The sequence below is a fragment of the Copidosoma floridanum genome, unplaced genomic scaffold (genome assembly GCF_036245765.1).
Source record: "Copidosoma floridanum isolate Cflo_tuat_1 unplaced genomic scaffold, Cflo_Japanese_pri ptg000008l, whole genome shotgun sequence".
NCBI lineage: Eukaryota > Metazoa > Arthropoda > Insecta > Hymenoptera > Encyrtidae > Copidosoma > Copidosoma floridanum.
Genome location: NW_028321885.1, coordinates 427179 through 438844, shown reverse-complemented (window position 1 = coordinate 438844; position 11666 = coordinate 427179). Strand labels below are relative to the sequence as shown.

The window sequence follows — 11666 nt, the reverse complement described above, 5'->3', positions numbered from 1 at the left end:
CCTCGAAGCATTTGTAACCCATTTAAAAAAAAGATATGCAACAGGAAAACCGTTGCTTACTATTAAACTCAGCTGCAGAAAGGGCGCTAACGACAAGGCCAATCGGTTCGTGAATATTATGATTATGTAAACCTACTGCTAAGCGGTGCTGAAAAAGCCTTGATGGAAGATAAAGGCAATACATACAACGCACATATGATGACCCCTATAAAAGACATGGCGTTAGACATGTTCATAAAAGGACTAGCACCTATGATAAGCCAGCAGGTAGATGCGGAAGAACCTGCTTCTCTAGCCGACACCTTCGATTACGCATTGAGATTGGAGAGCCGAATGAGAGCGGGTATGATTCCGGATACGCGATATCAAGGACTACCTCGTAGAGATAGCAGTAGTGACAGCATATCAACAGCAGAATAGGTATCCCGATTAGCCATTCTCATTACATAAAGTGGCACAAGTTAATGAAAAACAGATCGACAATGAGAATAATCACGCTGATAGGCAGTATAATAATTATCAAAATTATAATAGACAATATCAACAACAAAATAATGGACAGAATCACTGTAAAAATTATCAAAATCAGGGAAGAAATTGGAATTTTCAAAATTAATCGAGAAACTCTAATTATTATCAGAATAATTTCGGACGAAATAATAACGAAAGTCCTAATGATTATTACACTCAAAAGAATGATAATTTTAAACCTGGTAATAATCAAGGATACCGAGAAAGAGGTCAGAATTACAGTAGGTATTCCCGAAATAATAATTATAATAGTTATAATCAACAAAGTTTTAATCCTAACTATCAGAATCAGATCTTTCAAAATCAATACCAACCAGGAGGCGACCATTTGCCGCATCATTTAAACTCTCAGGCGGCTCACCCTAATCGTCGTTCGGAGGTGAGCCCTCAAAGACAGAATTTAACCCCTACACCGAATGTTTCAGCGCAGGTAATGAAAATAGCAACAGAATTGAAACCGTACACATTGGTACCTGCCAGGGACTTGTCGTAGACGACGAGCCTACAAGCATAAGGTTATCAATCCCAGAAGGGAAAAATCACTTTATAACACTTATGCTCGATAATGGCGCCACCAAAAATCTGATTAAATTAGATCAGTTGCACCCATATTTACGAGTTGGGACTAGTGAAATTATTAACCTTACTGGAATCACACCTCACCGAGTTTTAACTAAAGGAACAACATATATGACCATACAAGGAAAACCTACAATTTTTCATGTGATTCCTAACGATTTTTCGATCAAAGATGGCGGTTTATTGGGTCGAAACTTTTGTAAGGAACGACGAGCCTTATTATCATATTATCATGATGCTATAGTACTAGATGATGACAAAATGAACCCCATCCCTTTTTCAAAAACTCTTGAGGAAATAGAGCAATTGGAAATGCTTGATGTCATTTGTGTGCGTGTATGTGTGTTAAAAGTGTTTTCAGCCGAGTGCTCCACGCGTGTGCTCTGAGTGAAAAGCGCATGCGCCGCGCTAGAAAAAGGTGGTAAGACTGAGCTCCGTGCTCTCCCCGGCTTAGCATCGCTTCGCCAAGTCAGTCTGCAACTGCTCTGCATCACAAAAGGGAGTAAGAGCCAGTCACACTGCACTGCGTCTCTTCTCCCTCTTATGTAAGAAAGTCAATGTACGCGAGTGTTAAGTTCCGAACGAAAATTAAAGCTGATTCAATAAAAGGAAGTCGCCTTTTTATTTACCCGCGTACACTACAATTCCCAAAAGTTCTCGTCAACTCCCGTTCGTCCACGTGATCCGGCGCAACAACAATGCAGGAGCACTGCCTCCGGGCACCATCCTGTACATTGGTCCTTCGAGCCGGATAGGACAGGGCAACGTGAACAAGACGCCAAGGTTGCCGAGCTACCCGCTCGCCCTTGGCCATACATCGTTGGCGACGAAGCGCACCGAGCCGTGCCAGCTTCCAGCTCGTTGACGGCCATCTTTGTCTGCGCCTCCGGCGCACACGTGCTCGCAGCCGCATCCGCCGCTGCTGCTGTGCTCTCCTGCGTGCTTCCGTACGCGGTGCTGTGGTCGTCGTCGCCGCGCCCGCCCTATACACGGAGCTGCAGGCCATCGCCAAATGCCGAGATTGCCAAGCTACCCACTCGCCCTTGGCCACACATCGTCGGCTGCCGAAGCGCGCCGAGCCGTGCCAGCTTTCAGCTCGTTGACGGCCATCTTTGTCTGCGCCTCCGGCGCACACGTGCTCGCAGCCGCACCCGCCGCTGCTGCTGTGCTCTCCTGCGTGCTCCCGTACGCGGTGCTGTGGTCGTCGTCGCCGCGCCCACCCTATACACGGAGCTGCAGGCCGTCGCCACACGCCGAGGTTGCCCAGCTACCCGCTCGCCCTTGGCCACACATCGTCGGCTGCCGAAGCGCACCGAGCCGTGCCAGCTTCCAGCTCGTTGACGGCCATCTTTGTCTGCGCCTCCGGCGCACACGTGCTCGCAGCCGCACCCGCCGCTGCTGCTGTGCTCTCCTGCGTGCTCCCGTACGCGGTGCTGTGGTCGTCGTCGCCGCGCCCGCCCTATACACGGAGCTGCAGGCCGTCGCCACACGCCGAGGTTGCCCAGCTACCCGCTCGCCCTTGGCCATACATCGTTGGCTGCCGAAGCGCGCCGAGCCTTGCGAGCCTCCAGCTCGCTAACGGCCATCATCGTTTGCGCTTTCGGCGCACGTGTGATCGTCACAGCCGCGCCTGTCGCGGCCATCTTTGTTTGATTACAGGTGGCCAGCCTGCCTGAGAGCGTCGTCGTTTGGCGACGTGTCACATCAGCGTTGTTGCTGCTGCACTGCTGTGCGCGCACGTCCTTTTGAAGAGCTTCCACTGCTGCTTGCTCCTGCTCCTTTGCAGGTTACGGATCAGATACGTGGGACGACGCTACGCAATTTTCTTTTGAAATGGCTGATTTAGAAACCCCTTACGCACAGCAGCTAGCGCTCTACAACAAAATAAAAAATACCTTCGCTAATTTTCGAAAGTTAGGAGAAACGAAAATGACTCGGGGTTAATGCAAGACTCGGAGTAAGGTGGTTAAGGATGCGTACGATCAAATGTTAATGATTCATGATCAAATTTTAAATCTTGATGAGGACCCCAGTGGACATGAATACATAAAGAAAAACTTGATTGATTTATTTGAAGAGATCTATTGCTCAGTCACAGGTGACTTCGAGGATTATGCGTCTAAGTTCGACCCTCCGACCTCGCCGACCGCGATCCCCGGCTCAGCTTCCACCTTAGCTCTACATAGTCTGTCTTCGTTACCCTCTGTTAACATTCCTACGTTTTCAGGCAATTTTGTGGCATGTGAAAGCTTTCGCGACGTTTTTAAGCCTTTAGTTCACCAAAAAATCGAGCTCCCTACTATTATTAAGTACCAGCACCTGCGAACCCATGTGACCGGAGAAGCAGCTGACCTGATAAAAAATATTCCCCTCTCGGGTGAAAACTACGCACAGGCCTGGGACGCTCTTGTCAGGTATTATGACAATAAGTGGCGCTCGGTTACTACATACACGGGTACGATTCTTAGTTGCTCAAATATGAAATTCAACTCCTGTGCGGAAATGAAGTGCTTAGCTAAGGAAATGTTAGATCCCCTAGATTCTCTCGTCGCTTTGGGTAGAGAAAACGGAAGTGAAGACGTTCTCATCGCTCTCATCGTTAGTAGGTTTGATAATTTTGCCAATAGAGATTAGCAGAAGCATCTAGGTAGTAGTGATGAACCTCCGACTCTTGATCGTTTGCGTGAGTTCATCGCTGCACAAATCATTACATTAGAAACGTTAGAGTCGACTAAACGGAAGCCTAACTCAGGCCAACAACCTGACTCTTTGAAATCCAAACAGAAATCTTCGTTTGTACATCAGAGCACTGCATCTCCTGATGAGTCAGGATCTCCTAGCTGCTTTCTTTGTGGTAAGTCCCATCGCTTGCACTCTTGTCAGTCTTTTCGTAATAAATTGCTCGATGAAAAGAGGCAGATCATTAACGATAGACAACTTTGTCTCAACTGTCTTGGGCAACATTTTATTAGGCAGTGCAAAGTAAGTTCTCCTGTTCAGTTTGCCACCGGAAGCACCACACCATGTTGCACACGGAAGAGGTTAAGTCTACTCCCGCGAAAGGTCCAAACTTGTCAGGCAAATCTACACATAGTTAAGAGGGAGATTCTGACAAGCATCAAGGGTCTCAGTCCGACTAAAACCTTTGCGCTACCGCTAGCTTGTGCCTTAGCCCTAGTTTCCCCTCGGGACCCAAAGTTCTGTTAGTTACCGCTCGAATTTATGTTCGTGGTCCCCATGGTCAGAAAGTTTTAGTCAGAGCCTTAGTTGATCAGGGCTCTCAAAGTTCCTTAATAACTCGCTCGCTTTGCGATACGTTGAGTCTCAAAACTCACCCAGCTAGTATTTCGTTGACTGGTGTAGGTGATTCTTCTACGACCTCTATTCGGAAGAGAACCTACATAACTTTCCAACCTCACTTCGAATCGAGTTTTAAGTGTGATACCGAGGTCCTAGTAGTTCCAAAAATTTCTTCTTATAAGCCTCCAATTTCAAGGAGCTTACTAACACTACCTCACATTCAAGGACTCTAACTTGCAGATCCTGACCAATACGCTCTAGATCAAATAGACGTTCTGCTCGGAGCCTCGGTCCATGCTCATGTTATTCAAAACTCGATTCGACGGGGCCCTGCAAATCAACCTATAGCCTCCGCATCCAGCATCGGATGGCTACTGTCCGGATCTGTGCCCCATCCACCGGAAAATGTCCCTTCTGCGAAGCGGGAAAATCACATGATCACTGCCCGACCCAAAGAGGTTACCGTAATGCACATCTGTAAAGACCTTGATCTAATTGAAATAGTGCAACGATTTTGGTTAGTCGAAGAACCCCTCTTCATACCAGAGCTCAAGGGAGAGGATCTTCATTGCGAGGAACATTTTGTTCACACGCACTCGCGATCCTCGGATGGTCGATTTGTAGTCAGACTTCCGTTTAAAGGTCAAGTCACCGACGCTCTTTCCCTTCGGGAAAGCTCTTATAACACGGCGCTCTCCATGTTTCGCCAACAAGAAAAAAGGTTTAGGAATAACCCTTACCTGTTCGAGTCATACAAGACCTTTATGGCTGAGTACCTGGCTCTTGGTCACATGCGCGAAGTATCGAATTCGAGCCTAGCGAAGTGTTTTCTTCCTCATCATGGAGTTTTGAAGACCAATACGCCAACTCCTAAGCTGCGAGTTGTCTTTAATGGCTCTGCTAGGACTAGAGGTGGTCTGTCTTTGAACTCCTTACTCCACACAGGTCCAAATCCCTGTTAACTCTTTTCGAGCTGATTCTCAGGTGGCGGTTTTATAAGTTTGTCTTTACCACCGACGTAGAAAAGATGTTCCGGCAGATTCCAGTTCATTCAGACGATCAAACTTTTCAAGCGATCCTTTGGAGACCTGACGTCTCTTCTCCGATCAAAACCTACTTCCTTACTACCATCACTTATGGTCTCGCGTGTTCTCCGTTCCTGGTGACTCGTGGCTTACGCCAACTTGCCTCTGAGCATGCTGAATCGCATCCTAGAGCTTCCAGGATTCTTCGCGAGGAATTTTACGTAGATGACTGTTTGTCAGGCGGTCATTCGGTGGAGGAGGCCTCAATAAAATGTGAGGAACTCACGGAACTGGCACGGTTAGGTGGATTTCCTCTTCGCAAATAGTTCTCTAACTCGCCGCAGGCTTTGGCTAGCGTCCCTCTTGACCATCGAGTCGACCAGCCAAAGACTTTGCAAGAAAATCCAGAAGCCATTTCAGTCCTTGGATTGTCATGGGACTCCCAGACTGATGAATTTGCTTTCAAATCCACGGTTGATGAGTTTCCTAATCTCTGGACCAAGAGAATCTTGTTCGCCCAGACTGCCCGGTTCTTCGATCCTTTGGGCTGGTTCTCATTGGTGATAATAGTTCCAAAGATGTTGCTACAATCACTGTGGTTGCTTAAAATTTCGTGGGACACGCCCCTTCCAGACTCAGTTGTTGAACCTTGGGTCAGGTGGTTGAGTGAGGTTCCTCAACTCAATCAAGTGAGGATTCCCTGTTGGAACTTTTATTCCTCTAGTATCCGGTTAGAGATCCATGGATTCGCTGATGCGTCTAAGTCAGCCTACGCCGCTGTCGTCTACACCCGCGTTATGTAGAAAATGTTGTTCACGTGTCGCTCCAAATAGCCAAGACCCGAGTTGCCCCCCTTAAGGTGCTGAGCATTCCTCGGCTTGAGTTGTGCGGTGCACATCTACTGGCTAAAGTCGTAAGACACTTTACTGATAGCTGTCCTTGTGATGAAGTTCCCATCCATCTGTGGACGGATTCTCTTAATTTTCTCCACTGGCTTAATGCTCCGCCGTCAAAGTGGCCGGTCTTCGTAGCCAACAGATGTTCAGACATTCACCACTTGATGCCGATCGTTAAATGGCATCACATCTCTTCAAAACAGAACCCAGCTGATCTGGCTTCTAGAGGCATTCTCCCTAGTCAGCTAATTGCCAAGCAGTTGTGGTTTCATGGCCCAGACATGTTGCATGAGACTGATCCCCAGTACCCTGACCTGAAACTTGAAGTCATCGAGCCGTCTCCCTCATTCAACCTCGTAGCAAGTTGTTCGAAAAAGGAGCCTGACTCCTTCGTTACCTCGCTCCTTAGCCGTTGCTCTCATAGGTTCAGGTTAACACGGGTCACGGCTTACGTCCTGCGTTTCGCTTATCGATGTCTTGGTAGCCTGAGGCAGTCATCCTTAACTACATCTATACAGTCCACTGACCTGAGTCTCATCAAACGTGAAGCTTTTGCTCGATACATTTATTCAAGCTTGACTACCATTGAGTTAGAATCGGCGTCTCTGCTTTTGATCTTTGATCATCAACAGCGTCATTTTGCTCATGACATTGCCGTCTTGAAACGCAACGCTAATCTGCCCATTAGTCAACAGGAGCATCTTCCTGCCTCGAGCCGTTTGCGTAAGCTCGCTCCTTTTCTCTCTGATGGATTGTTGCGAGTTGGAGGTAGGCTAAGTAACGCTTTGCTCGACTCTAACGCGAAACACCCACTAATCTTGTTTGGTAGAGATTCTCTCACCCTGTTACTTGTTAAACGCTATCATCTTCTTACTCTTCACGGTGGTACCCAAATAACTTTGACCGCTCTTCGTCAAAAGTACTGGATACTAAATGGTCGTCAGATTGTAAGTTCTGTACTGTCTCACTGCTTGACCTGTCGCTGGTATGCTGCACAGCCACAAACGCAGTTGATGGCAGATCTGCCAGCTGCAAGAGTAACTCACCAGCATTTCTAAGAACTGGTGTGGATTACGCCGGTCCTTTTCCTGTTCGTTTAGCAAAGCACCACGGGAGAGGCACCCTTAAGGGCTACGTTGCGGTCTTTATTTGTATAGTCACGAGAGCTTTACATCTGGAGGTCGTCGAGGACTACACTGCCGACTCTTTCATAGCGGCCTTCCTACGTTTCACGTCTCGTTGTGGCCAGTGCTCCGATCTCTATAGTGATCGAGGCACTAACTTTGTGGGGGCTGATCGAGAGTTGAGCAAAATGTTGATGGATCGTCATAAAAACGTCTTCTTTGCCGATGCTCTCTGCACCCTTGGCACGCAATGGCAACTGGTGGAAGCTACTGTCCCGAGCCTTACAATGTTTTTGGCGCAGGTGGTCAGCAGAGTATCTTAGCTCTCTCCAAACTCGTGAAAAATGGGTCTCTCCCCAACGGTCGTTACAGGTAGGGGACCTAGTATTAATTAAAAACGAGAACACTCCTCCTGGCAGGTGGCCTCTTGGGAGAGTCAAAGATGCTTTTGAAGACCCAAAGGCGCTGGTGCGAGTCGTAAAGGTTAAAACTCAAAGTACTATCTTAACCAGACCAATTCATAAGTTAATTTTGCTACGTACCGTTTCCGAGATCGAATCAACGGGCACACGTTAAGTAATTAAGTAATTATTTGAGAGATGGTATAACTATTTTCGCGGTCCAACCTCACCGCCTCTCTTATTGTATAGTTTATAAATATAATAACATTTAGAATTAATTAAAAAAAAAAAATCGCACATTTTTTCGCTTTATAGTTTATAATTTTCCCTTTTGCTTCGTTTCTGGTAACACTCATTGTACCAATTTAAAGAAATTAAGAAAAAATACCTTTATACAAAATTGTACCAATAATTTGATTTATTGTAAGTGGAAAGCGCTCCACAGTTATCTTTTCTATTGTTTGCCATTGCTTTGATTGATATTGTCTCTGAGCTAGTTTTTATACTTGTTGAAGGACCTAATTTTCATATTTTTCTTGATGTTCATTCAATCTACTTTCTGTACATCAACTCGGGGAGTATACATGACATCAAATGCTTGATGTCATTTGTGAGCGTGTATGTGTGTCAAAAGTGTTTTCAGCTGAGTGCTCCACGCGTGTGCTCTGAGTGAAAAGCGCATGCGCCGCGCTAGAAAGAGGCGGTAAGACTGAGCTCCGTGCTCTCCCCGGCTTAACATCGCTCCGCCAAGTCAGTCTGCAACTGCTCTGCATCACAAAAGGGAGTAAGAGCCAGTCACGCTGCACTACGTCTCTTCTCCCTCTTATGTAAGAAAGTCAATGTACGCGAGTGTTAAGTTCCGAACAAAAATTAAAGCTGATTCAATAAAAGGAAGTCGCCTTTTTATTTACCCGCGTACACTACAATTCCCAAAAGTTCTCGTCAACTTCCGTTCGTCCACGCGATCTGACGCAACAACAGTGCTGGAGCACTGCCTCCCGAGAACCATTCTGTACACCATAAAACTCAAAAAACAAGCATGGGAAAATCAAATTTTAGTTAGAACCCTTGATACTAACAAAGAGACAGAATGCCTTAAGGATAAAATTAACCAACAGAAATTTTATGATGAATACATCGTAGGCCCACCCGAAAGGTCAAATATACCTAAATAAGAAAAATTTGGAGACATAAAAGCTGATTTTTATTTTCGAGATGAGTTTGACAAATTGATCTTATTAGAAAGAGGTGAAAATCTTATGAAGGCCACTGATAATAAAACTGATAAAAGTGGGATATACAGTGAAAATAATGAATTAGTCGACCAACCCCATGCCATTGAACAAAATAAAAATACTCCTAGTGTAGAACATTGTCCTAATGAGGAACAAAAAAAAACAGTAAAGCAACTAAATATACGATTAAGGCTCGAACACGTCAAATAGTAAGAATTAATTTAATTAATACTAATTTAACTAAAGGATACTTACCACGGATAGATGTAGGGTGTGATAACATTTATTTAGGAGAAGGAATAATAAAAAATGAAAACGGTCAATGTAATGTTATGGCAATAAATACTAATAAGGATGATATTACGATTGAAATAGACCCAAGAGAAATCCTACCTTTCGAATACATTGCACCTGAATTCGATCCCGATACTAGCAGCGAACATGAGAGACCACTTGTTAAAAATAAACGAGATAGAATAAACGACCTAAAAGGACTCGTGTGCACTAGTCATTTAAACTTGGAAGAACGAGACCAAATGTATCAATTGATTTCTGAATTCTCAGAAATCTTACCTTGTACTAACCTCGTCGCACACGAAATCCCGACGGAAAATAACATCCCTATCAACACTAAACAATATCGTCACCCACCAGTACATAGAAAAGTTTTAGAGGAACACGTAGCAAAAAAACTTAACGATGGAATAATCGAACCTTCGTCATCACCGTATAATTTACCTCTTTGGATTGTCCCTAAAAAACCTGATAGCCATGGAAACCCAAGACGGAGGATAGTAATTGATTTCCGAGAACTTAATAAAAAGACCATTGGTGATGCATATCCATTGCCTAATATCGCAGATATTATGGACCAGTTGGGAGGAGCCGTATATTTTTCAGTTTTCGATTTGGCAAGTGGATTCCAACAAATTCCCATGGATGAACACGATAAGTATAAAACAGCATTTACGATACCCCATGGACATTACCAATATAGACGAATGCCCGAAGGCCTGAAAAATGCACCTGCCACGTTCCAACGACTACTGGATCTCATATTAAGAGGCTTATTGAATGTTGAGATGCTAGTGTATTTAGATGATATTATTATTTACGCAAAAAATCTAGTAGATCAAGAGCGTAAAGTTAGGTTACTTTTCAAACGGTTAAGATCAGCGAATATGGTACTCCAACCAGATAAAGTTGAATTTTTGCGAAAAGAAGTAATATTTCTTGGGCATATAGTGAGTCAACGAGGGATTGGACTGGACCCTAAAAAGATACAAGCCGTTAGAGATTTTTCCCAACCAAAAACTATGAAAAATATTAGACATATTTTAGAACTAGCAGGATACTATAGACGCTTTATTAAAGATTTTTCAAAAATAGCTAAACCATTATCAGATTTATTGAAAAAGGGAGAAAAATTTGAATGGCCTGAAGTGCAGGTAAAGAGTTTTCAAATACTAAAGGATCACCTATGCCAAGAGCCTATTTTACAATTCCCCAACTTTAGTAAAACATTCAAGTTAACAACAGATGCATCTGACTATGCAATTGGATTGGTATTGAGTCAAAAAAAAGATGGGTTTGACCATTCTGTCGCTTATCTTTCAAGAACTTTAAATAAAGCCGAAACAAATTATTCTACGACTGAAAAGGAATGTCTAGCCGCACTATATGCAATGCATCACTTTCGTTTGTATTTGTCAGGAAATAAATTCGTTCTCGTAGCCGATCATGAGCCATTGGATTGGATGCATGCAAGAAAAGACCCAGGTCAGCGTTTAATGCGCTGTACGTTTAAATTCACCGATTATGAATACACTTTTAAATACAAACCAGGAAGACTCAATACCAACGCTGATGAATTATCTAGAAACCCAGTAGGACCATTTCTTTGTGCAGAAAATAATATAAACAATGGATTACCATTACTAAGAGTTATGATGATGGGTCGAAAGAAAATAGAGGAGAAGAAGAAAACAGAATTACAAAGTCAGAGGAAAGGAATAGTAAGAGCATCCAAATTAACGACGATCAAACCTAAAGCATTGCCAACAACCTCGAAGGAAATAATAGAAGTAACAAAACCAAGAAGCATGACCAAATAAGAACCAGATGTACCTAAGTTGATCAAGGGTCCTGGACGACCCCTTGGTTCAAAAACAAACAAAGAACGGCCGAAATTAGATCATAGTGTGATTGCTCTAAAAACCCGAACAAAAACATTTCCACAACCACAGAAATCATCTACGTCTCAACCGAATATATTAAGAAATGTCATTAAAAATACAACAAAAAATTCTAGCTCATTAAAAGTGAATTTTTCAGAATCAGTAGCCTCAACATCACACGCTAGCGATACGAATTTAGAAACTACAGAAATAAAACATAATAGTTCCAAAAATGAGGAAATGCCACAATTACCAGTTAGAGATATAATTAACCTTGGTGCATCGTCAAGAACAAATACGTATGTTCTCCGAAAATGACCCAAGCGATACTGAAGAATCGTCAAGAGAAGATACTCAAATACCAATATATGACCTTAGACGAAGTGGATTACGGCAAG

The 11666-nt window shown here is 44.1% G+C and overlaps 1 protein-coding gene across 1 annotated transcript; it reads left to right on the top strand.

Annotated features, from left to right (window-relative positions):
* Nucleotides 1-3102: 3102 nt before the first annotated feature.
* On the top strand, nt 3103-7778 carry LOC106647231 (uncharacterized). The gene is made up of 7 exons (XM_089589273.1): nt 3103-3712; nt 3827-3964; nt 4651-5329; nt 5395-5728; nt 5780-6101; nt 6200-7270; nt 7330-7778. The coding sequence occupies exons 1-7, from the start codon at nt 3103-3105 to the stop codon at nt 7776-7778; spliced, it is 3603 nt and encodes a 1200-aa protein (XP_089445399.1).
* The last annotated feature ends 3888 nt before the right edge of the window (nt 7779-11666 follow it).